At 49.6% G+C, this 27543-nt stretch overlaps 1 protein-coding gene across 1 annotated transcript in view; it reads right to left on the reverse strand.

The window, feature by feature from the left end:
- The window catches only part of ATP6V0A2 (ATPase H+ transporting V0 subunit a2), a 183953-nt gene that overhangs the window by 144412 nt on the left and 11998 nt on the right, over positions 1-27543 (reverse strand). The window contains exon 2 of the mRNA XM_073586095.1: positions 19182-19260. Within this exon, the coding sequence (XP_073442196.1) occupies positions 19182-19260 (79 nt within the window). The remainder of the gene's footprint in view (positions 1-19181; positions 19261-27543) is intronic.

Below are 27543 nucleotides of genomic sequence, written 5' to 3' on the forward strand. Positions count from 1 at the left end.
GGAGGAGTCGGAGAGGAAAGCCGCTGCTCCTTTAATGAGGGGCATAGAGGAAAGAAGCCTACTCCTAGCTACTCCATTTTTAATATTGTCCTCCTAGTCGTTCAGCCACACCAACATAGATCTTGCCGTACATGTGGCTGCTATTGCGGGCTTAAAGGCTGCCGTACAAGCTTCCCAAGATCTTTTGAGGAATGTATCGGTCTTACGATCCGAAGAATCAGCCAAAGTTCCCGAATCCTCCACCGGCAAGGAGGATCTACGGGAGGTAGAGGCCACTGCCGCATCCACCTTGGGGGCTCTCGACCAGGCCGTTAACTCCTCATCGTCAAAGGGATACTTACGCTTTGACGTTAAGGGGAGGAAGGTCCTCTGACCTTGTTTCTCCCATTCCCTCTTAACTAGGTCTTTTACAGCTGAGACCACTGGGAATGCTCGGATCTTTTTACGAGAAATACCGGCAAACATAATGTCCTGAGGGGTCTTGGGATCCTTACTCTCCGGCAACCCCATGGTATTTCGGACAGACTTTACAAGATTACTGACACTGTCCGTGGGGAAACACGTCTGATCCTCGTCCTCTGAGGAAAGGTATTCCTGGGACTTATCGGAATCTAGTTCTCCGGTATCTGACGGTGACCTGGACGCCAGCGAGACTCCTCCTTTAGGTGAACATATTTCTCTCATGGAGGAGTGACCCCCTAGACTACTGGAACCGCCTAAGGCCCGTAGTTCCTCTCTTATCATTGCCCGGATATCCTCCTTCTTTCGTGAGGATTCCTCCTGCAAGGCCTCCTCAACGCATGATTGGCATAATCTCTTTGGGTGGCCATCCGGGAGGGGCTGCGAACATAAGGCACACTCTCTATGTTTCGCCTTCTCTGTTCTTTTAGCCTAAAAGGGGTATGGACCAGAAAGAGAAGGCCATCAATTATCTAACCTGACCAAAAAACACTCACCCGTGAATTTCGTCAGCAACTACCGGCTGCGGTGTCCGGGACCCAGGCTGAGGCGAGGCACGGGACGACTTCCTTTCCTTACGTTTCTTCTCTACCGGCTCATCTTGTCTGGAAGGCCCAATGGATTCCTTCCTAGAGCTGCCACTTCTTCTGGTGCTATTGGATCTTCTCGTAGCACTGCTCTGTCGACTACCAAGTGGGGATACCACTGGCTGACCTAATGGGAGCGAAGCTGAGTCATCTAAGGACGACATGACTGCGCACTGGCGCTGTGTCTGTGGCTTCCTTTTAAAGCCTTTGCTATAGCTGCTCCTCTTTTTTTTTTTTTTACCATTTTTTTTTTTTTTCAGCCCCTACTGCGCATGCGCGGGCGTTGTCCCGCGGTCTCTGCCTTCAGCCTGAACCCGGAAGTCCTCCTCCACTTCCGGGTTGCCTCTCCTGCACTGGGTCACCGCAAACAGTGATGCGGCCGGCGCATCGCGCGTCTGCGCCCCCTCTCCACGCACGGACTCCTCTCCTGTCCAGGTATGACTCCAGCAGCGCCGCTCAGCACACGCCGCACAAGCCCTTCTGCCACGGGGGGGGGGGGGGCGCCGGCCTCAGTACGCCCGATGGCGTTCGTAATGCGTCCAACCCCGGGGGGGGGAGGGGGGGTATAGCCATCACCCCAGTGAGCTTTGGCACCACTTTCGCCTCCAGCCTCACCTGCATTACGCCAGCTCTGGGGGGGGGGGGGGGGGGATACCCCTCTCCGCCCGACGCTGCCTCCGGACCTGGGGCCCCTGCTGCTCATATTATGCAGGCAGGCGGCTACCAGACCAGGTATCCTCTTCTGCGGGTTCCTTCCTAGGAACAGGAAACCAAACTGAGGGAGCGAGGGGGACCGCCCCATTTATCTCTCTGTAGGTTTCCTGTTCCTGGGGCGGATCCCCTCTCTCAGTGGGTGCTGTCGTGGCGAAGAGGAAAATAATAAATTTGCCATGACTGTCATCGTAAAAGTGCAGTTATAATAGTCACTATCATGTAATTTATACTGCAAGGTCTGAAGAGAAAAGCACAATAGCAAAATTGTGTTGCTATTTTTTCCATGCCCCTTTCCAAAATAAATTGATAAAAGTTAAAAAATAAATTATATGTGGCTTAAGGGGGTTGTCCACCACTTTAAAACACATTATAAACAGATGTTGGTGGGGAATACTACTCATCCACTGGCCCGGCACTGCTCTTCCGTACACCTGTCTTCTTCCTTCTGTGAGGAACTTCACGTGACTGCTGACTGGATGGAATCTGAAGGCTGCAGCCAAAGTGGAAGAAACTCTCTGTTTTGGTTCAGATGAAAGCTGGTCTGTCACTAGATTCCACAATAAATACTGCATACATTATTAAAGAGGTCTCTTAGACCTGATAAGGATGCTGTAACAACCCTGCTGGCGTCACTGCATGGCCTCCCATCCCCCGCACATCAACTTACTCACTGCTCCGGGTCATGCTGTGAATTCTGTCTGTTGCCAGTCCTGTGCTCTTTGCCTCTGCTCTCCTGTATGTTTCCTGGCTATGTGTGTATAGGGGGGCGGCGCCAGAACTCTCTGGTTCTTATGCAGTCAGGGTGCACCTGTCTAATCTGTCCCTGACCAATCACCTAGAGCCCTTGACTATTTAGCTCTGCCACACCCACTGAAACATTGCCTGTGCAATGTCTAATATCAGTTAGTATCTTGCTGCTGAGGAAGCCAGGCCCTGTCCTCTGTATTTCCTCCTTCTCTGGAGGAATACGTCTTGCCTTGTACCTTGTCTGCCTGCCAGGAGGCTGAATATCCTGGCCCTTGAGTCTTGGTTCCAGTACCTTGTCTGTACTCTGTCCTACCTTAGTCTCCCTTTCTCCTTGTCCGTGGCTTCCTTCCTTGTGTCAGCTCTGCCTGTGCATCTGCACCCTAGCCGCTCTGCCTGTGCATCTGCACCCTAGCCGCTCTGCCTGTGCATCTGCACCCTAGCCGCTCTGCCTGTGCATCTGCACCCTAGCCGCTCTGCCTACTCCGCACTCCTGCGGCTCTGCCTACTCCACATTCCTGCCTACACCTGCCCCTTCTCATACCACGCCCGCCTGCCCAGTGTCTCCAAGCCGTGCCCGCCTGCCCAGTGTCTCCAAGCCGTGCCCGCCTGCCCAGTGTCTCCAAGCCGTGCCCGCCTGCCCAGTGTCTCCAAGCCGTGCCCGCCTGCCCAGTGTCTCCAAGCCGTGCCCGCCTGCCCAGTGTCTCCAAGCCGTGCCCGCCTGCCCAGTGTCTCCAAGCCGTGCCCGCCTGCCCAGTGTCTCCAAGGCGTGCCCGCCTGCCCAGTGTCTCCAAGGCGTGCCCGCCTGCCCAGTGTCTCCAAGGCGTGCCCGCCTGCCCAGTGTCTCCAAGCCGTGCCCGCCTGCCCAGTGTCTCCAAGCCGTGCCCGCCTGCCCAGTGTCTCCAAGCCGTGCCCGCCTGCCCAGTGTCTCCAAGCCGTGCCCGCCTGCCCAGTGTCTCCAAGCCGTGCCCGCCTGCCCAGTGTCTCCAAGCCGTGCCTGTCGTGTCTACCTGCCTGCCTGTCTATAGCTTCTGTCAAAGTGACTTGTCCCCGAGTGGGACCAGCAGCCACAGCCAGACACCACCCTGGAGTGGCACCCGACAGCTATCTGCCGCACAAGCCTGACCTCACCATCAGAGGCTCCAGTGAAGACCGAGGTAGCTGTTGTAGTCACGCCCCTTCCAGGGTAGTCTGGTTTGTGGCTCAGTGGGGCCACAAACCCCCGACTCGCGCCATTCAGCCAAGGCGCGAGCGTGACAGTTTGCACAGGCCATGGTCCCCGCTGAGTCCCATGTCCTTTCGCTCTCGGAACAAGATTAGCTTTTTTGCCAGTATGGGAAACCAAATAAATGTACCCGGTCTGAAGCCCAATCCTTCACTGCTCCACCCACCATTGTGGTCTCCAATAAACTGTTTGCTCAACTAGAGGCTGGCATACATAAAGTTGAACCTCCCTGGGACCCGCCAAGATATGATGGGGACCCTAAGCAGTGCCTACGCTATTTTCAATGGCATGCTCCCTACTTCACCAGCGATCGGGTAAAGGTAGGATTACTAAAGTCCTACCTAACAGGAGATGCATTGCAGTGGCTTAACCCCCTTTGGGAAGCGGGGGATCCCATCACCTTGAGCTTACTGGCCTTCCTGGTGGCCTTCTGCAAAGCCTTTGACAAGCCAAGTACAGTGTCTCCTGAAGAGTCTTCCCCCCCTAAGCTTCCAGGTACGGACCAGACGAAAGAAGCCTTTTGCCAATTCATCTTCTCCGTCGGTGACCGTCCATGACCCATCTGTTCCTCAGCCTGCCAGAGCAGCTCCCCATGCAAATCCAAGAGATCTAAGAAAAAGGGGCTGGCTAGGTTGTCGCCAGAGGCCAGTCCGGAGAAGGAACAACCTGACGGTCTCTGCCCTGTGAAGCCAAAGCTCCAGGACCTTGGGTCAGTAGGAGAGACTGCCCTTGGTGAGAGTACCTCCACTCCACTAAAGTCTGTGACTGTTCCAGTGCCTTGTGGGAGTTTCGGCCCTGCAGATGTATGTAAGCTGCAAGCCAGACGGAGTCTGTGCGTGGTTCCTGCACAGTTCCAGAATCCTTTTAGGCTGTTTGGTGATGGCCGAGCCCTACTTGTGAACAGTCCAGTACTGAGGGGTCAACTACAACTCCTAATCGGAGCGTTATACACAAAGACATTTGTTTTCCACCTGCTGTCCAGTTTGCCCACCGGTCGTTCGGAGCCGGGTACTCTACTGCCCCTTCCGGTCCAAAGACCCAGCGTGGTGCTGCATTTGGAACTGCCTAGCCAACAGAGGTTCCTAGTTCCACTACTGCAAGGCCAGTCTTCTGTATCGACACCTTCTCCATCTGATCTGCCAGTTATTAAGTCATGGTGTGCTGACGTCACTGAAGAAAAGAAAGCAGTTGCGCCCTCTCCGCACACCTCCGGTGACCAGTCCCAAGGAACATCCCTTGATTGTCTTCCCCAGGAGAGTGGGCTGAAGACGGATCCTGAGTGGATGCCCTCGGCTCCTCTATGGCCAGTGGGTGAAGGTCCCAGGATTAAGCAGTACTCCTTCGCCAACTTGAAAGAAGTGGCCCAGTCTTTTCCGGGTAACAGGCGGAAGTGGCTCCCCGTATGTATGCCTCCAACTTCCATGTGGCAGGTGGATGAAGATGTGTGAACAGTGGCCTATATATCTCCGTTTTTTAGCCATCTGGAGGAGGAGGTCCAATTTTCTTGGGATAACGGGCAAAAAATTGACTGTACAGGTGCCTTCAGTTTCTAGCTGGCCGGCTGATGTAGGAGCAAAGTTTGAAGCTGCCAGGGCCCCGCTTTTTGCCAATCTGGAGGAAGAAGTCCTTGCACCCTCTGTGTTGGAAGCTATTGCGCACCAAGAAACTTGGCACTCTGGGATTCCTGATGGCACACATATTCCACCCTACCTGAAGGATGTCGTGTCAACCTGGACTGTGTGTGGTCCCATACTCCTTCTTCAGGTCATTCTTGCAGGCTTGAGGAAGAGGGGCCGTAAAGGGGGGGGTACTGTAACAACCCTGCTGGCGTCACTGCATGGCCTCCCATCCCCCGGCCCGCACATCAACTTACTCACAGCTCAGGGTCATGCTGTGAATTCTGTCTGTTGCCAGTCCTGTGCTCTTTGCCTCTGCTCTCCTGTATGTTTCCTGGCTGTGTATAGGGGGGCGGCGCCAGAACTCTCTGGTTCTTATGCAGTCAGGGTGCACCTGTCTAATCTGTCCCTGACCAATCACCTAGAGCCCTTGACTATTTAGCTCCGCCACACCCACTGAAACATTGCCTGTGCAATGTCCAATATCAGTTAGTATCTTGCTGCTGAGGAAGCCAGGCCCTGTCCTCTGTATTTCCTCCTTCTCTGGAGGAATACGTCTTGCCTTGTACCTTGTCTGCCTGCCAGGAGGCTGAATATCCTGGCCCTTGAGTCTTGGTTCCAGTACCTTGTCTGTACTCTGTCCTACCTTAGTCTCCCTTTCTCCTGGTCTGTGGCTTCCTTCCCTGCTGTGTCTTTCCTTGTGTCAGCTCTGTCTGTGCATCTGCACCCTTGCCGCTCTGTCTGTGCATCTGCACCCTAGCCGCTCTGTCTGTGCATCTGCACCCTTGCCGCTCTGTCTGTGCATCTGCACCCTTGCCGCTCTGTCTGTGCATCTGCACCCTTGCCGCTCTGTCTGTGCATCTGCACCCTTGCCGCTCTGTCTGTGCATCTGCACCCTTGCCGCTCTGTCTGTGCATCTGCACCCTTGCCGCTCTGTCTGTGCATCTGCACCCTTGCCAATCTTTCTGTGCATCGGCTCCCTAGCCGCTCTGTCTATGCATCGGCTCCCTAGCCGCTCTGTCTATGCATCGGCTCCCTAGCCGCTCTGTCTGTGCATCGGCTCCCTAGCCGCTCTGTCTGTGCATCGGCTCCCTAGCCGCTCTGTTTGTGCATCGGCTCCCTAGCCGCTCTGCCTGCACGGCACTCCTGCGGCTCTGCCTACTCCACATTCCTGCCTACACCTGCTGTGTGAACAGGTCCCTACCTGCCCCTTCTCATACCACGCCAGTCTGTCCTGTGTCTCAAGCCGTGCCCGCCTGCCCGGTGTCTCCAAGCCGTGCCCGCCTGTCCTGTGTCTCCTAGCCACGCCTGCTTGCCCAGTGTCTCAGCCGTGCCTGTCGTGTCTACTTGCCTGCCTGTCTATAGCTTCTGTCAAAGTGACTTGTCCCCGAGTGGGACCAGCAGCCACAGCCAGACACCACCCTGGAGTGGCACCCGACAGCTATCTGCCGCACAAGCCTGACCTCACCATCAGAGGCTCCAGTGAAGACCGAGGTAGCTGTTGTAGTCACGCCCCTTCCAGGGTAGTCTGGTTTGTGGCACAGTGGGGCCACAAACCCCCGACTCGCGCTATTCAGCGAAGGCGCGAGCGTGACAGATGATGCATGTACTTTGAAAATCAATGTAAGAAAGGCAGCATAATACTTTTCCTTTTTGAAAATTTAATTCAATCTCCTTCCACCAACGTGATTACGATAATGGAGTGAAGAAAAATACAGCTTTATAAGTGCGCGGTCAAAAAAAGATACAGGAGTACGAGTGCGCGGTCAAAAAAAAGGTACAGGAGTACGAGTGCACCCAGGAGCTCGAGTGCACTGTAAAGAAAAATACAGGAGTGGAGTATGAGTGTGCTGTTAAGAAAGATACAGGAGTATGAGTGCACTGTCACCTACAATTTAGAAAAAAAGATCCTGATGATTGAAGTATGAGAAAGAGGCTTCCATTACTGAAGACAATGTACACCAGCACATACCAGTTTTTGGCTTCATGCAGGAGCTTTTAATAGGTAATAAACACATATTCAATGCAGAGCACTTTAACGCTTTAAATCTAAAATTGGTGACATTTCATCAATGGAGTGGAGGGGGAGGTGCGGCTTAGGACATTTGCAACTGTTGATTGGCAGCAGCATGATGCCGCCCTGCTGGAAGAAGAAATTTGGAGACTAATAGTGTCAAGGTGAAAATATATTTTCTTATATAACTTTTATACTGTGAAACAATAAGTTTTTCCTAATTGCTTGCTAATGCAAATGTAACTGTATTAAAGATGGCTGCCAGTGTTCACTTTCACTTAAATTCAGTGTCTAAAGAGTTAAGTTAAGTTTCATTTCTCCTAAAAAAGATAACTCAGGAATGTGAAGAAGAAGTAACCATCGGGAGACGTTTTGACGAATCAGAGAGAGACTGGACACTAGATGTATACTGCATAAACCCCGCCTAATGCACGCCTTCCCCTAACACTCAATATAGTATTGTGTATTTGTAAATAAAGCCAGTTGTTGTACTGCTCCTGACAGGTGTGGATGCGGGACATTAGCTAAGACTGAATCAGCTGCGTGTCTGAGTCATTCTTAATTGGTACCAGATGTTTTGCGCTCGCACAATGATTTGGAATGACTGGTGAATGAGGATTTATTGTCGTTTACGACCCCGACAATTTGGCGCCCAACGTGGGGCGTGGACAGTGATCCGAGGCTCCTCTGGACCCATGCCTGGATGTCTGTGGATGATACCTGTAGTGGCTGACCTCGAGGACTGATCACCCTCCAAAACACGGTAAGTGAGATCATATACACTGTATGTGTCACACTTGCTAGTGTCTCAGCCGTTATTGGTTTGTCTGTGGTCTCCTTGGGTCTGAGGGGTGACCGGTCGAGTGGTGAGACTGAGTGCGATCCTGTGCCACGCTCTGAACCAGCAACTGAGAGACGTCGCATTCTGCGCGTCCTCGTGTACACCACACCTCCTCCACCGGTCATTGTACTCCATTCAACCACCCTACCCGTGACTATTGTCTAGTAGTGAAGTGGAGTGATAAATTGAGCTAGTTGCAGATTGTGGGGCAACTTAGAGGAAGGGATAGGAGACGCAGCCTCTGTGATATTGTACCAGCTAGGTAATTAAGACGTCCCGAGAAGGGACCACCTATATTTCTGTGGAGGGCTCTCACTAGGAGACCGCCTCCCGACTGTTGGAATATCGTGGCAGGATAATCTGTTAATCACTGCTGTTCAAGGTTAGGGAAAGGAAATATTGAGCGCGAGGCTCTTTTCCTAGTACGTCGAACGTGAGGCTCCGTACTGTGGAACATCAGTGTTGATATCGCTACCAGTGGTTTTTCTGCAGAGAACCATAGTATTCTGTAAGAGTCATGCTGCGTATCTTAAAGCAGAAGAAGTCTGTGCCCCACAAGTTAGATGAGGATGCTGTGGAGGTCAAGGCAATAGTAGCGTCACGGGAAGGCAAGAAGGCAGTCAAGAATGTTGAGAGATTGTATAAGCATGTAGGATTGCCCTCGTCAGGGAGATTACAGCCGGCTATGTGGCATAATCTCATAGAGAACAAACGAGGCATGTTGAAAGATAAAGGATTGTTAGAACAAGCACAAGCTCATCTGCGAGTTGCGCGAGGCTTGAAGAATGAAGGATGGAAAGAGATTGATGGGGAAGGAGGATCAGACAATGCGGAACCTGTGTTTGGTTATAAAATGCCTTTGAACTGTGATCTTATAGATTGTAAAATGGCCGCCGTGCCACTGATGATGAAAATGCAGTCCCAACCACCGCCCTATAATGGCGACAAGACGAGCTCTCCAGAAGCGTGGGTGTGTCCTGTTTGTGGCGTGCAGAATCCAACCTGGGTGGAAACCTGCCGTGTGTGTGGGGCGGGCCGTCCTTGGGGTTCCGCCCAGACCATGGACGGAAGTGGGGCATGCCACGCCTCCACCGACAGCCATCTTGGTGCACCCGGAATTCCTCCCCAGCCACTATGTCCGCTGGTAACACTTTCCGGCGAGTACTATCAGGGACCACCACTTCCTGAGAAACCTCCGGCACCGACCGATGCTGTTCCCACCTCTAATGTTCCTGTTTCTGTTCCGGCCTCTGGGCCTAGTCTCCCGGTGCAACCCACTGTGATATTTGTAAATACACCTGGTCAAGGTCCCTTCACTCTTGATGCCCTGACTGGCAGTACGGCTTTCCGGTCCGTAATGCGTATGAGGCGCCAAGCTATCGGAGATGATGAGGGATCAGAAGATTCTGACAATCAGGTTGCTACAATTCCCCCTGCCCCGCCACTGCTATTAGGTCCGTTCGAATCCCCCCGGCCCGGAAGGAGCCCACTACCTACCCCTCTCAACAAATCCTCTAGGTTGCTCCATGACCCTGAAATCTGGTTCCCCTGTCATTCACGCTATTACATCACACCTCAGGGCTCCCAGGTTCTTTTCTCAGTGGGGTATGGGGACATAGTTACCCACCAGGTAGGAGCCATAGTGAACCCAGCTAACTCTACCCTGTCGCATAGAGGTGGTTTGGCCCAACAGATAGCTAAAAAGGGAGGCCCAGCCATAACCCAAGAGTGTCAGGCCTACCTTACCAATTATGGCCCCTTGCATCCAGGAGACGCTATGTCCACCCAGGGAGGGAATTTGCCCTGTGATATAGTGTTACACACTGCAGGCCCTATATATGATTACAGGACACCCGAGCATTGCCGTACAATATTGCAGACCGCCTTACAGACAGTGCTTATCTTTGCAGGACGGCTAGGGAGAGATACACTTCCTCGTAGAACTTTGGCTATACCATTGATATCTTCAGGACTCTTTGGATACCCACTGGGCCCCTGTATGAAGGAACACGTTGAAGTCATCAAGAATTGTCTCCAATCAACCCCAGATCTCGATTTACAAGAAGTTAGGATCGTCTGTTACCATGAATCCGGATTAGAGGGCATCATGCCCTTGGTAGCTGAATACATGATACCACTGATGCACACAGGTATAAAGCCCCTGGATGAGGTAATACCCACAGCACCCCCAACTGCCCCGAAGGATGAGGCAGTGACACATGACGAAGAAGAAGAAGGGCTGAAGCTGAAATACAAACCCTTCACTCCGGTACAAATTGATGCTATTGTTAACAAGTTACCTGACCCGGACAAATTTCCCATGCAGTATGTAAGGAAACTGGAACAGACTAGGAGCATCTACGGGGCTACATGGTCTGATCTATCAGGCATCACCTCAATCAAAGCCTCCGAATATTTTCTCCCCACCATCATGAAGGAATTGGACCCCACTAAAGCAGGACCTCTCAACAAGTTCAAGTCTGGAAAGGAGTTTATCGCTCAACTCACAAAGTGGGCCCAGGATCGTCTCTGTGACGAAGCATGATCAATACAGGATATACAACAAGAATCTGGTGAAGCTGTGGAGAAATACGCTGCCAGACTAACTATGCAGTTTGAAGACTTGGGTTATTCAACTCATGTGAAGACGCAGGCAGCCTTGTTGGTCCGTGCTTTTATTGATGGTCTGGAAGATCCACTGAAGGATAAGGTCATGAAGCTTCGTCCCGAATTACCTGATGGTCCCCTAAAACAGGCCCTCACTGTTGTGAAGAGTTATCAGAAAATGCTTCAAAGAAGCAGAAAAGGAAGCAGAGAAGGAAGCACAGAAGGACAAAGGCAAGAAGAAACCAGCCATGTATATGGCAGAAGCCTCAGAAGTGCCTGTTATGGTGTATCAGGCTCAGGATCGGTATGGATCACCACGCTTGAGGCCGAGAGGGTCCCAGGGCCAAAACTACAGGGACAGACCAGTTCGTGATGACCAAGGGAGACCTCTGTGTTGGGAGTGTGCCAGCCCTGGTCATATGAGAAGAAGTTGTCCTCGCAGGGGGCACCCTCAGAGACCTCTTCCTCCTCCACACTCATGAAGTTCAGGCCAACCGGTGCCCACTTTTCCCGCCACCTGTACTTCCTCGTCTTGTGGTACAGTGACCCTGGAAGTGGACAATCAACCTCTCAAGTTCTTAGTGGACACTGGGGCGGCCACCTCTGTTATCTCTTCATCTCAGCTGCCTCCTACAATCTCCCTGTCTTCAGATTTCCTCACATGTATTGGAGTTGAAGGTCAACAAACCTCATCACCACTCACTGTTCCCGTCCCAGCTGGCCCATTCTCTGGTGTCTTTGCCAAATTTCTGGTGTCTGAAACCTGCCCCGTCAACCTTCTAGGAGCTGACCTCCTTCAAAGGCTTCACGCTACCATCATCTTCGGTGATCAAGGGATGGAATTGCAATTACAAGATCCTGCCTCACAACAAGGCACTGAAGATCGTTGTGTCCTTAAGGCTTTCCCTCTGATGATGATGACTCTGCAAACGACACCTTCCCCGGATTTGCCCAATCTACCTACCACTCTGTGGTCAACTGGACCTGAGGATGTGGGTCTGCTCAAAGTGCCTCCAGTAAAAGTCCACCTCAAACCTGGGCACCCATACCCCAGACTACCTCAGTATCCGCTTAAGGCTGCCCAAGAGCGGAGCCTTGGAGTTCAGATTACCTCCCTCTTACATTCTGGAGTGCTAATCAGATGTGTTTCACCCTGTAACACACCCCTGTTTCCAGTGAAGAAGAAGACAGCTCCTGGAGACCCTCCGAAGTACAGACTTGTACAGGACCTCAGAGCAGTCAATTCAGCCACCATCTTGGAAACTCCTGTGGTACCCAACCCAAACACTGCTTTCTCAAGTGCCTACTTCAGCAACACTCTTCACCGTTATTGACCTGGCTAATGCTTTCTTCAGTGTCCCGCTTCATGAAGACTCACAGTTTTTATTTGCCTTCACGTTTCAAGGATCTCAGCTGACCTGGACCAGGACACCACAGGGTGCCCAGAACTCCCCTAACCAGTTCACTCATGCTATGAAGATGACCCTGGATCCGTGGGTGTTACAGAATCTTCATGTCACGCTTCTCCAGTATGTTGATGACCTACTCCTCTGTGGAACTGAAGAGAATCTGTTTGCTGCTTCTGAGTCCTTGCTCCTTTTTCTTCATTCTGCCAACTGCAAAGTCTCAAAGGCCAAGGTCCAGTGGTGCAAAGAGAAAGTCGTCTTCCTCGGACAATGCATCTCTCAAGGCTCGAGACACCTCACCGAGGACAGAAAACATGCAATCGAGGATATCCCTTATCCAAAGACATACTCTGCTATGCAGTCTTTCTTAGGACTCATTACCTACTGCAGACAGTGGATTCCGGATGCTTCAAGACTCATGCAACCTTTGTATGATTGCCTCAAGACTGGAGGACCGGACTGGGATCATGCTGAAAATCCGTATATCTATGCTCAGCAAAAGGACTGTTTCCTGGCTCTCAAGCAAGCTGTTGTCAGCGCCCCTGCTCTGGGTCTCCCTGACTACACTCAGCCAGGCTAGACCCTGTTGCCAGAACTGCTCCTTCCTGCCTCAAGGCTGTGCATGCAGCCCATGTTCTTCTGGATAAGTCTGCTGACATAGCACTTGGTCATGACTTGGTCATTCAAGCTGGACATGATCTCTCTGCTGTCCTCCAACAAACATCTCCTAAGCATCTAACGAGCCAAAGACATCTCAGACTTCAGTGCTCTCTACTTCTGCCCTCCAACATCACCTTCCAGAAATGTACTACCATCAACCCAGCCACTTTGCTTCCACATTCTAGGGGGGAGTTCCCTGACGGGTATAAGGACTTACCAGACGGGAGGTCACCTGATGACCCGCATGACTGTGTAAAAGCACTGGAACAAGAAGCCTCTGCACCACAAAATGTGGTAACTCAAGAACTTCTCAACCCTGATTTGCAACTATGGACTGATGGATCTCGATTTGCAGACTCTTATGGCAAGTTCCACACTGGATATGCGGTCACCACTGAAACAGAAGTCCTTCTGGCTGAAGCCTTGCCACCTCACCTTTCGGCTCAAGAAGCCGAACTTGTGGCCCTACAACAAGCATGTTATCTAGCAGAAGGGAAGACGGCCAATGTCTACACTGACTCAAGATACGGCTATGGAATCTGTCACGATTTTGGATTCCTGTGGAAGTCCCGAGGGTTCATTACGGCTACAGGAACCCCTGTTAAACATGCACTAAGGATTAAAGCCCTGATGAAGGCATTGGAGCTACCTGTACAAATTGCGGTGATCAAGGTCAAAGCTCACGGGAAAGTCAATTCGAAGGAGACTAGAGGAAACCATTTAGCAGATCAAGCTGCCAAAGCTGCTGCCATAAAGAATGTCTCAGCAAAGTGGGAAGAAGAAGAAACAGCACCAGAAAAACCCTGTTGGGAAGGCACTGATACACCTGTGATGACTGTGCTTACCAGAGCACAAACAAGAGAACAGGCAACCAAAGAAGCTACCCAAGCCGAAGAAGAACGAGACTTTGAGAAGTCCGAAGCCCGAAGAAAGAAGAGGGAGTTGATAGAAGACATGGAAATGGAATACCCTGCCACCGGATCTGTCTGGAAGCCAGCCCGACCACCTGAAGAGAGATTGTGGGAAGAACAAAAGTTGACCTCTAAAGAAGAAAAGAAGCAGTGGGAAGCTGCAGGAGCCATTCATGGGAATCGTAGTTCTGCCGGACAATACCAATTTCCTAGACTCTATAAGGTGGATGGGAAACCCTGTCTACCCAAAAGAATGTATCCAGCCGTTGCAGCATGGGCTCATGGATCAACTCATCGAGGAAAGAACCAAGCTCTGGCCTGTATCAAGAAGCTCTACTGGGCCCCAGGAATCTCTACCACTGTCACAGCCTACTCAAGAGCCTGCCCAGTCTGTGCCATCTGTAACCCAACAGCCACCGCCAAGGTTCCACTTCAGCATCTTGCCAAACCAGACTACCTTTGGCAGAGAATCCAGGTTGATCATATTCAGATGCCCAAGTCAGGAAAGTATGAGTATGTCCTAGTGGCTGTGGATATGTTCTCAGGATGGCCCGAAGCCTACTCAGTGACCAACATGACTGCCAAAACTACAGCTAAGAAGCTCATCACTGAAATTTCGTGCAGATTTGGAATTCCCGAAGTTGTTGAATCAGATCAAGGCCCAGCCTTCACTGCCAATGTCTACGAGGAATTGTGGCACATGTTAGGGACAGATTTGGGTCTGCACACCCCCTATCACCCCTCCAGTTCAGCCAAAGTTGAGAGAATGAACTCCACAATTAAGACCCAGTTGCTTAAAATGAGCCAGGACCACCCACTCCCATGGCCAGATTTGCTCCCCGTGGTCCTATACCATATCAGACACACCCCACAGGGAAAACACGGCCTGACTCCCTTTGAGATTCTTTTTGGTGCTCCACCTAAAATAGGAGACATTAGGCCACAAGAGTTGTCTGAGACAAATGATAAAGTTGTACAATTTGTGATTGCATTGTCTAAGGAACTGTCTAACACCCACTCTACAGTTTCTGCTTCTCTTCCAGAATCCACAGGTGACGTGGTCCATGACTTTGTGCCAGGAGACCTGGTGTATGTGAAAAAGTTTGTGCGCAGAGATTGTCTCCAGCCGAGATTTGAAGGACCCCACACGGTGATCCTGGTCACCCCCACTGCAGTAAAACTTGAAGGAAAGAGCACCTGGATTCATGCTTCACACTGTAAAAGAGACCGAACCAGTGTTTAGTCACAGTAGTGACTGAAGGGAAATGTTGCTGTTGTTTTTGACCTTGGGACTGGGGGCCATCCTCGCCCCTACCTCTTCGGCCCCTATTGTAAATAAGAATTCTGGTCCCTTTATTCTCTGGGTAAACCTGACAGCCCCGGTGAATATCTGGCGATTTGATTTCTGTGATGTAGTCAAGTGCCTTGAGACTGAACGGGTGGTAGAGGGGATCATCCAGTTCTATATGTGTTACCAGACAAGACAACAATAATTGTCATTATTGGACAGATGCTGCCTGGAGTACGGGGAATGATTGGGGATATAAACCTAGCGAAGCCATGTTCCCCAAGGATGGGACGGGTAGGAGTCTTCGTGAGAGAATGCATCTAACAGCCCTTCTGCAACCATTTAGGGGCTGTAAATGGGGTAGAAGCGGTCACCCCCTTCTCCTAAATCTTGAAAGCCCTCAATCTGCTGATCTGCAGACGTTCGTACTAGGAAGGCATTATAATTATGTATTTAGTGCTGGACCTTATGCGTATTTAGGCCATATACGGCTTCAGGATATTAGCTTCAGACCAACCAAGGCCCCCGTTACCAGTACACCTAAAATAGGCCCAGGTGAGCGTTTGCAAAATGTAGTTAATGAAGTGATCCCCATTCCAGGTCTCAGTTGGCAAGAGGTTTTCTCCATAGAAACACAAACAGCCCCAAGGAAAAATTTGTGGTTAGAATGGGTGAGGTACAATGTAAAAGTCCAGAATATCTCTGTAGGATGTATTGCTTGTGCTGCTGCGAATACACACCTATACACACATGCATTGCTTTTCCCTGATGACAACACCACTGCCTGTGTCATGAATTTGTTGAAAGGTTTGAAGCCCACTGATTGCCCAGATTACGTCCCACTAATTCATAAGGAACCCAAACTAAAGGTCCCAGGAGAAGTAACTGTATTAGCTGACAATTACACCTGCTATAATTCCCACGACACCACAGGTACACCAGTAGGGATCTTCGAGACAGGTTTCTGCAAAGAGAATAGTTCTCTAGATACTGACTTGTTAATCAAACATACACAATATATGTATGACATTTATTGGTTATGTGGAGATGGTAAGCTCCGTCCTAGGTTGCCAAATGCCTGGACAGGCCAATGCACCCTTGTTAAACTAGCTATGCAGTTCAAGATTCTACCCTGGGATCCAAAGATACCTGATGAACCTACCAGGAAAAGGAGAAGCCTCGATCAGCTCCATATGAGTTATGAAGAAGATCCACTAGTATATATTGATGCTATTGGAGTGCCAAGGGGGGTGCCTGACCAATTTAAAGCCCAGAACCAGATCTATGCTGGCTTTGCTTCTATAATCCCACAGGTGCAGATTAATAAAAATGTTGAATGGATCAATTACATATATTACAGTGAACAAAGGTTTGTCAATTTCAGCCAAGATGCCTTTCAAGGTATAGTTGAAGAATTGGGCCCTAACACTAGAATGACACTCCAAAATCGACTAGCCCTTGATATGATATTAGCTGAGAAAGGAGGAGTTTGTGGGATGGTGGGAGAGGAGTGTTGTACCTATATCCCTCAGAACTCTGGAGTGAATGGAAAAACCATGATAGCCCTTAAAAAGATAACTGGGTTAGCAGCAGAATTGAAAACTAATGCTGGAGTAGACACATCTTTCTTTTCCGGCTGGTTGGGTGGACTCAAGGGATTCCTTCAACAAGCTTGTATAGTACTGATTGCCCTCCTTGTAATTGGATCGATAACTCTTTGTTGTGTTATTCCCTTGTATAAAAAGGTTATTGCCAAAGCAACTCCGACTGGCACCTTCCTCAATCAAGAAGTAGACCCACCAGAGTACGATGGTACTGATCTAGGGGAGATCCCTAAGTATATTCCCCTCAAGAGAGTAGACAAAACCCCCCATTCTCAGATGATGTTAAGAGACTTAGTTTAGGGACAGCGGGAGAACTCCATGTGAGGTTAGTGAAGGGTTCAGCTGCCTGGAGGCCTCTCGCTAGGGGAGAGCTTCTGAGGTGTCTGGATGAAGAAATCCACCTCCCCTTTTCCCATCGCATGGACAGTCTCGAAGGATCTTTCATTAAGGGAAAAACTTAGTGTTTAGGGGGGATTGTCAAGGTGAAAATATATTTTCTTATATAACTTTTATACTTTTATACTGTGAAACAATAAGTTTTTCCTAATTGCTTGCTAATGCAAATGTAACTGTATTAAAGATGGCTGCCAGTGTTCACTTTCACTTAAATTCAGTGTCTAAAGAGTTAAGTTAAGTTTCATTTCTCCTAAAAAAGATAACTCAGGAATGTGAAGAAGAAGTAACCATCGGGAGACGTTTTGACGAATCAGAGAGAGACTGGACACTAGATGTATACTGCATAAACCCCGCCTAATGCACGCCTTCCCCTAACACTCAATATAGTATTGTGTATTTGTAAATAAAGCCAGTTGTTGTACTGCTCCTGACAGGTGTGGATGCGGGACATTAGCTAAGACTGAATCAGCTGCGTGTCTGAGTCATTCTTAATTGGTACCAGATGTTTTGCGCTCGCACAATGATTTGGAATGACTGGTGAATGAGGATTTATTGTCGTTTACGACCCCGACAATAGGACAAAGCGTGGAGGAAAAGACTTGTTTGTTTGGATGTTTTTCACACCATTCTAGAAACATTTAAATTGTGTTTTAAAGGAATGGTCAACCCCTTTAAATGGAACCTGTCACGTCGTTTTTCCGCAATAAGCTGCTCCGACTGCCTTTCGGGGCTTATCTACAGCATTCTATAAAGCTGTAGATAAGCCCCCAATCTAACCTGAAAGAAAAACAAGTTTTATTATACTCACCAGGGGGGGGGGGGGGTTGTTCCGATGGGTGTCGCAGGTCCGGCTCCGGCACCTCCCATCTTCATGCTATGTAGTCATCCTCCCTGCTTCGTGTCGGGGCTCCTGTGCAGGCGACCTGCCATGTTGAGGGCCGAGCAAAGTACTGCAGTGCGCAGATGCTGGGCCTCTCTGACCATTCCCGGCACATGCGCACTGCAGTACTTGGCTCTGCTCTCAACAGGGCAGATCAGAACGGCTGCACAGGAGCCGCGACACGAAGCAGTGAGGATGACGACATCTCATGTAGATGGGAGGGGCCGGACCTGCGACACCCATCGGACCGGACCGCCCCTGGGTGAGTATAATAAAAATTGTTTTTCTTATCTTTCAGGTTAGATAGGGGGCTTATCTACAGCATTCTACAATGCTGTAGATAAGCCTCGAAAGGCAGTGGCCAGGTGACAGGTTCCCTTTAAAGTTGATTAACTTTTAGTAATTTATTTTAGGAAAAGAAACAGAAAATAAAAAGCAGCGTCCACAGTGCAAAACGTGCGTTGGGGCTAAGGTGGACGTTCCGAGCAGGCATCCCTTATGGATAAGCATTATTTGCGGCACTTTACATTCATGTAGGCACTTTCTTTAGCTGGACTGTGTGAAATAATGGAGGGAGTATTTGGGAGGATTATGTGGGATACCACAATATTAATAATTGACCTTTTTGCTTTATAAATTCCACTTGCAAGGGTGTATACATGTTCTTGCCCCACTCCTTACCATCCACATTGCAGCACATCTGTAGGGACACAGTATGTCATGCAGTCCACTCAAAAACAAATTTAAATCGCTGATTACATGGTGTGCCATGGGATTTTGATGGGTTTGCCCACCTTGTCATTCACCTTCACCCATCAATATGTACTGTGTTAATATCATATTATTGAATTGTAATAAAATTTTGCATTTTTAATTTTTTTTTCATCCTTTTTGCTCTTATTGTTACTATGGGGCATCATACTCATACTCCAGAATTTTTGTAGGATTATATTACCTGCATATTAACCCTATAACTGCAGATGAATAGTGTTTTATGAGGTGACAAGTTCCTTTTAAAGCAATGCAGGGCTTGAGTTTGGCGACTAAACTCCACACCATAACGACAACATTACCTGCATTTAACACATGCAGATTTCACTGCTGATTCTGGTGACCTTTTGTTGGCCTTTCTTCCCTGTGTGTGCACAAATATTGCATCATAAATGTATCAGGAAAAGTCAGGACAGGCGTGCAAGCAGCAGTGGGAATATGTTATTACATATACATACCCAATATTGTTTCAAGCTCTTCACACTTCTTTACTTCACTAACAAACTTCCTCTGGAAGGCGCTGACATGAGGGTTGAGCTAGAAGAAAATAAATAATTATTATAGATGAGGAGTAGTAAACAATATGGTGAGAAGAATGTAAGTAAGAACTTAGTATATGTTATGGTATGTTTAACAAGAAAAAAAAAAAACTTTCTGAACTGATGTAACTGCAAATTAATCACCTAAAAAAAGCAAATATCTGAATACTGAAGTTACATTTTGCAGTAATCTCAAGGAGACAGGATGCTAGTCAAGATCTTTTTGAATGTCGGAGATAGGTGATGCGTCATTACTCACTGTGTGGACAATTAGGCAAGTGAATATTTTGACCATACAATTTTTCAGCAAATTTTCCAACTCCAAGCTGTATAAACCTGAATGCTTATTAGATGAAGCAGATCAAGGTGACGTGTATTTGTGTAAGGGGGGGGGGGGGGGGGATCTGAGGATACAACAGCAACACCCTTTATCAAGGGGGGCAGAATTATTAGGCAGATGGTTATCCTCAGGGAAAATAGGTCAAAAAGAGATTTAACCAATTCTGAAAAGTCAAAAATTGTTACAAGTCTTACAGAAGGATGCCGCACTTCGCAATTTCCGAAGATATTGCGGCGTAATCACAGAACCGTCAAATGTTTTGTTGACAATAGCAAACAAAGTCTCAAAGAACGCGTTGAGAAAAAAAGTCACATTAACTGGCCAATATTTGAGAAGAATCAAACATGAAGTGACCGGGAACCCATTACCCTCCAGTGCTGTCATATTCCAGAGCTACAACTTCTCAGGAGTTCGCAGAAGTGCAAGGAGATCAGTGCTCAGAGACATGGCCGAGGTAAGGGAGGTGAAAAACCGACCACGACTGAAAAAGGCACAGAAGGTGAAACATCAGGACTGGGCCAAGAAATATCTTAAGACTGAGTTCTCAAAGGTTTCATGGGCTGATGAGATTAGTGTGATTCTTACTGGACCAGGTTGATGGGCACAAGGCTGGATCAGTAACTGGCACAGACATCCACTTCAATTCAGCAACCAGCAAGGTGAGCTACGGTACTTGAATCTTTTTGGTTGAAGATGGACTCAAAATCAACTCCCAAGCCTAGTGCCAGTTTTTAGAAGACACTTTCATCAAGCTGTGGTGCAAGACATAACCTTTATCTTTCAAGAAAATATATAGAAAGAGTGCAGCTCACCCTCAAAAGGAACTCCAATACTCCAGAGCAAGGAAACGTGCTATTCAGACATACAGTGGGGAAAAAAAGTACCATATTTTTCGCTTTGTAAGACGCACTTTTTTCCCCCAAAATTTGGGGGGAAAATAGGAGTGCGTCTTAGGCCGATTTCACATTAGCATTTACGGCCGCAGCATCGGGCTGCGCACGGCCTCCGCTAAGCCCCGCCTCGCCTCCGCCGGTAGCTCCGCCTACGGGCGCATGGCGCTGCATGCGTCATGCGTCCCCTATCTTTATCACTGAGGACGCAGGCTGTGCGGAGTATGCGTTTTGGCGACGCCTGCGTCCTTTTGACGGTGCGCCGAACCAGGGCCAACCTGTTGCAATTTGGTTGCACTCGGCGCATCGTCAAAAGCATACTGCGCACGGCCTGCGTCCTCAGTGATAAAGATAGGGGAAGCATGACGCATGCAGCATCATGCGCCTGGAGGCGGAGCTACCGGCGGAGGCGCGGCAGGGGGCTGGGCTTAGCGGCAGCCGTGCGCAGGCCAACGCTGCGGTCTTAAACGCAAAATGTGAAACCGGCCTTACAATGCGAATAAACCTTTTTTTTGTGCCACCGCCGCCACGCTGTGTCCCCCGGTGCTTGCCGCCGCGGCGCTCTGACCCATGCTGCGTGGGGGGCACTGCCGTTCCATCCATGTTTGCAATGCCCTGTGCTGTAGATTGTTTCCGGGAAAATGGCCGCCGCGCAAACGCAGATGGAGATCTCGGCACTGAAAACTCGGGAGCAGTGCCAAGATCTCCATCTGCGCTTGCGCGGCAGCCATTTTCCCGGAAGCAATCCACCGCACAGGGTATTGCAAGCATGGATGGAACGGCAGAGCCCCCCACGCAGCACGGGACTGAGCGCAGCAGCAAGCTCCGGGGGACTCAGGGCGGCGGCGGCAGCACCAGGGGACAGAGCGGGCGGCAGCACCAGGTACAGAGCGCGGTGACGGCAACACTGGGGACATAGCACAGCGGCACCCGCACATCAAGACACCCCTCATCCTAGCAGCAACGTTCTACTCCTGCCTCTTCCAGCAGCAACCCTGGGACCCCACTTCCCACCACCCCCGGTAAGAAATAAGATGCCTGGATTATAAGAAGCACCACCATTTTATTAAAAAAAAGTTTTTTCCTATTTTTCTCCTCAAAATTTGGGGTGCGTCATATAAAGCGAAAAATACGGTATTTAGTCAGCCACTAATTCTGCAAGCTCTCCAACTTAAAAAGATGAGAGAGGCCTGTAATTGACATCATAGGTAGACCACAACTAAGGCCGGAGTCACACTTGTGAGTGTGATGCGAGAAACTCACGCGAGTCTCTGGCATCAATACCCGGCACTGCTGCCACCACTCGGACAGGAGAGTGCGGCTGCATAGAAATACATGCAGTAGGTATGTTGTTCTTTGGATACAACTCAGCATTCTGTCTCCTCCACACCTGATGAGTTTTGTTTCTACCAAACAGTTCTACTTTGGTTTCATCAGACCATATACTATTCTTCCAACACTTTTCTGGATAATCCAAATGCTCTCTAGCAAAGTTCAGACGGGCCCGGACGTGTACTGGTTCAAATGATCTCTAGCAAGGTTCAGACGCCCCCGTAAGAAGCAAGAGGGCGAAACGCGCGTCGGGGCGCGGAGGTTTCTGCGCAGGACCACGATCACCTCCATACTTTGCTAAGGTAATTATGAGCTTTACCGCTACTTGTTTTGTGGGCAGCAATTGATGTTTCAGGTATTTAGCAATAGACCTTTGTAGGTCATTCAGGCATTGACACTTTTCTAATATATTTTGTCTAAGACCATCATGAGATACGCTGCTATTATCTTTGGGAAGCAATTGTGTTTATAGGTATTAAAAATAGACCTTTTGAGGTCATTTAAGCACTGACATTTTTTAATTCAGTATTGTTAACCCTTGATAGTTGTATTTTACAGCGAGGATGATTAAGTAGCCAGGCATTAGCAATGGTATGGGGTATTTCATTGGTATACCAGAACATATTGTGTTATCAAATGTATATTTATGATTAATTGGGATATTATTGATCTTGGTCTGTGCTATTTCCCCTTGGGGTATGTTGTGTATAATGATATGTAGTCTTTTTAACTCTTGTTGTATCAAATAAAATTGTGTTATTTTATTACATAATTTTTTGGTTCGCTTCATTTTGGGTTAATAGTTACATCTTGTTGCACATGAGTGTGTATTATTGTGGTAGAAGTGCCAATATATTACTTGAAGGACACTATAGTGTTTTGATATTGTGTGCTGGTTTAAGCAGGGGGACACATCTGGCACTGAAGGATTTGAGTCCCTGGCGGCGTAGTGTGTTACTGATGGTTGCCTTTGTTAAGGGCCCGTTACATGTAGCGATATCGCTAGCAAGTCACTGATTTTGTGACGTAGCAGCGATATTGCTAGCGATATCGCTACATGTGACACTTACCTCCGACCGGCTCCCCCCACGATGATCGCTGATCGCGCGAGAACGGCCTGGGCCATTTCTCGCCGGCCGATTCCTGCTGGGCTTCCTGTGGCGCCGACGAGCGACGCGTGGATGCGGGAGGGAGGACGTCAGGATCGCCTCGTCTGACAGGTAAGTAACGACCCCCGACCACTGCTATGTCGCTGGTGAGATCTGCCTGTGTGGCAGCTCACTAGCGACCACTTAGCGATGCACCAATATCGTTGTCAGGATCGCTGGTGCATCGCTACGTGTAACGGTACCCTTAGAGTGGTCCCAGCTCTATGCAGGTCATTCACTAGGTCCCCTCATGTAGTTCTAGGATTTTTGCTCACCGTCCATGTGATCATTTTGACCCCACGAGGTGAGATATTGCGTGGAGCCCCAGATCGAGGGAGATTATCAGTGGTCTTGTATGCATTTTCTTATTTTTGCTCCCACAATTGATTTCATCACACCAAGCTGCTTGCCTATTGCAGATTCAGTCTTCCCAGCCTGGGCTACAATTTTGTTTCTGGTGTCTTTCGACAGCTCTTTACCACAGTGGAGTTTGGAGTGTGATAGTTTGAGGTTGTGGACAGGTGTCTTTTATACTGATAGCAAGTTCAAACAGGTGCCATTACTACAGGTAATGAGTGGAGGACAGAGGAGCCTCTTAAAGAGGAAGTTACAGGTCTGTGAGAAATCTTGCATGTTTTTAGTTGACCAAATACTTATTTTCCACCATAATTTGCAAAATAAATCTTGCCAAATTAGACAAGGTGATTTTCTGGATTTGTTTTCTCATTTTGCCTCTCATAGTTGTGGTCTTCCCATGAGGTCAGTTACAAGCCACTCATCATTTTAAGTGGGAGAACTTGCACAATTGGTGGCTGACTAAATACTTTTTTTCCCCACTGTAGTAGATAGCAAAAAAGCAATAATTCCAGCTCTACAGTGTGCAGAAAAATGTATTTACCGTAATAGAAAATCCAAGGGTTAAAATTCAGACATTAAATATCATGTAAAGAAATCCATAGAAAACAATGTAAAATCTATGCGTTTCAGATGAGAACCATCCTTAATCATGCTCTGCATCGCGTAGATGATGATTAAAGGGAATCTGTCACCTCTTTTTCGAATATGAGCTGCCGACACAGACATCAGGGGTTTATCTACAGCATTCTGTAATGATAAGCCCCCGATGTAACCTGAAAGATAAAAAAAAAAAAAGAGTTAGATTATACTAACCGGGGGAAGGGGAGGTCCGGTCCGATGGATGTCGCGGTCCGGCGCCTCCCTTCTTCTAACGGTGATGTCCTCTTCTTTGCTGCCTGTCGTGGCTCCGGCCTCTCCCGGCGCCTGCGCACTGCAGAACTCTGCTCTGCCCTCAACAGGGCAGAGCAGTGCGCCTGCGCAGGAGCCACACGACAGGAAGGAAAGAAGAGGACGGCATCATATGAAGATGGGAAGCGCCGGACCGGACAGCGACACCCATTGGACCGGACCGCCCTCCCCGGAGGGTATAATCTAACTCTTTTTTCTTATCTTTCAGGTTACATCGGGGGCTTATCTACAGCATTACAGAATACTGTAGATAAGCGCCTGATTTCGGTGCCGGCAGCTCATATTCGAAACATGGATTTTTGTGAGTACTCACCGTAAAATCCTCTTCTCCGAGACGCTCATTGGGGGACACAGATACTGTGGGTGTATGCTTCTGCCGCTAGGAAGCAGACACTAAGTGAAAAAAAGAGGTTAGCTCCTCCTCCACAGTATACACCCTCGCCCCTATTGCAGGCGGAAATCAGTTTGGTGCCAAAGCAGTAGGAGGACAACAAATCAGCCTTAATACAGGTATAACATGTCCAAAGGAAAACACCACCCTTATATTAAATAAGTAAACACATTCATTTAAACAAGAGCCAACTGGCTAATAGGGTGGGTGCTGTGTCCCCCAATGAGCGTCTCGGAGAAAAGGATTTTACGGTGATTGAGTACTCACAAAAATCCATGTTTCTCCTTCGTCTCATTGGGGGACACAGATACTGTGGGACGTCCTAAAGCAGTCCCTGGGTGGGAGATTGACTCACCGATCTAAGCTACATTCACCTCCTGTTTAAAGGTGTGCCACCGTTGCTTGGAGAATCCTTCTACCCAGGCTTGCATCTGTTTGGCAAATGTGTGCAGGCTGGACCAGGTTGCTGCCTTGCAAACCTGTTCCGTCGAAGCTTGATGCCGAAGCGCCCAAGAGGCGCCCACTGCCCAAGTAGAGTGCGCTCTGATCCCTGCTGGAATCGGCGTGCCTCTAATGCAGTAGGACTCCTGAATAGTCAAACGAATCCATCTGGCTATGGTCGACTTTGAGGCAGCGAGTCCCTTCCTGCATTCTTCAGGGAGCACGAACAGCGTGTCCAACTGAGGAAAGGGTGCCGTCCGTGACACGTACCTCCGGAGGGCTCTTACCAGGTCTAACGTGTGAAGAGCCTTCTTCCACACGGTGCACCGGTGCTGGACAAAATAAAGGCAAAACAACATCTTCATTGATGTGAAAAAGAGGATACGACCTTCGGCAGAAAAAGAGGGTCTGGTCTGAGGACCACCTTATACCTATGGAAAGTGAGGAACGGAGCTCGGCAGGATAGAGCCGCCAGCTCTGAAACCCGCCTGATGAAAGTGATGGCCACTAGGGGAACAACTTTCCAGGAAAGGTATCCTGAAGCGGTTCCAATGGAGCTTCCTGCAGAACGCTTAAGACCATGTGAAGAACCCAGGCGTCCGTCGGCGCCATATAGGGAGGTATCAAGTGGGACACTCCCCGGATTAAAAGTTTTCACCTGCAAATTGGTAGCAACCCTGCACTGGAACAGGACGGATAAGGCCGACATTTGTCTCCTGCGGAAACCTGGGGCAAAGCCCGAGTCTAATGCTCTACCGACTGAGCTATCCGGCTCTCTGAGCCTGACTGGAGAAAAACCAAGATGTTGGAGATCGAGAATCTTAGCGGAGAAACACCGCGCCTCGACATCAAGCAAATAACACCTTCCAGGTGTGGTGGTAAATTCATGCTGAAGCAGGCCTCCGGGCGCTAATCGTTGTAGCGACCACCTTGCTCCCGAACCCTGCCTGGGTTAGAATCCAAGATTCAACGGCCCTGCCATCAAACACAGGGTCCCTGAGTTCGGGTGGCAAATTGGCCCTTGAGACGGTAGATCTGGACGCTCTAGCAGGCGCCCAGGAACGTCGGCGAGCAGCTGCCTTAGATCTGCGTTCCACGCTCGACGGGGCCAGTTTGGGGCCAGCAGAATCGCCGGCCCCCCTTCCGTCTTGATCCCTTTGCTGACTCTCGGGAGTAGTGGCAGTGGGGGAAATAGATATTGGAGGCGAAACTGGTTCCATGGCAGAACCAACGCGTCCACTGCGAATGCCTGCGGGTCCCTGGCCCGAGCGACATATGTGGGCACCTTGGCATTCACTCTGGAAACCGTCAGGTCCACATCCGGAGCTCCCCACAGTTGACAAATCTGTTGAAGAACTTCGGGATGTAGAGACCACTCTCCGGATGCAAGACCCTGCCGGCTGAGGAAGTCTGTCGCCCAAATTTCCACTCCCGGGATGTGGACAGCCGAAATCACCGAGTGGTTTGCTTTGGCCCACTGAAGAACGTGCTCCACCTCGCGCATGGTTGTTCTGCTGCGGGTGCCTCCCTGACGAATTATGTAAACCACTGCCGTGGCGATGTCCGATGGAATCCGGACAGGGCGGCCTGCTAGAAAGTGATGAAACCTCTGCAGAGCCAGCCGAATTGCTCGTATCCCCCAATAAGTTGATCGGGAGGCGTGCCTCCTGTGGCGACCACCGTTTCTGGGTTGTGTGGTGGCGAAACACCGCTCCCCAACCGAGGAGACTGACGTCAATTGTCATTATCAGCCCAAGACTTGGGGGGAAAGGTTTCCCCTAGGCCAGAGAGGAACTGGTAATCCACCATCCGAGCGACTGCCTGACTTGAGAGGACAGTTTGCACCGTCGATCGAGCTTGAAAGGATTCTTGTCCCAGGCTGACACGAGGCGTGCTGCAGGGGGTGAAGGATTGAACTGGACGAAAGGTATCGCTTCGATTGCTGCCACCATTTTCCCTAGGATCCTTATCGCGGATCGGATGGTATGAGGGACTGGTTGGCGTAGTATCCGGACTCCCTACCGGAGACTAGCGCCCTTTCCTGAGGGAGAATTATCAACCCTCAGCAAGTGTCGAAGATAATTCCTAGGAAGGAGATCCTCTGAGCTGGCACAAGGGATGATTTCTTTGCATTGATCAACCATCTAAGCGGCAAGAGTATCTAGCGTGATGTTGACAACTTCCTCACATGCCCGTATTGAAGGGCCCTTGACTAAGAGGTCGTCCAGATAAGGCAAGACGACTATGCCTCGAGAATGCAGTGTGGCCCTGACAATTGCCAAAACCTTTGTGAACACTCTGGGAGCCGTGGCTTGCCCGAAGGGTAGTGCTACGAACTTAAAATGCTGAACGCTGATGGCGAAGCGTAGCCGCCTCTGATGAGGAGGAAAAAATGGGAATATGCAGAAAAGCGTCATGGCTGTCAATTGAGGCCAAGTATTCTCACTGCTCCATGACCGCTATGACTGAACGG

This window comes from Dendrobates tinctorius, unplaced genomic scaffold (assembly GCF_039654945.1).
Source record: "Dendrobates tinctorius isolate UK_male_01 unplaced genomic scaffold, ASM3965494v1 ptg000090l, whole genome shotgun sequence".
NCBI classification, from domain to species: Eukaryota; Metazoa; Chordata; class Amphibia; order Anura; family Dendrobatidae; genus Dendrobates; species Dendrobates tinctorius.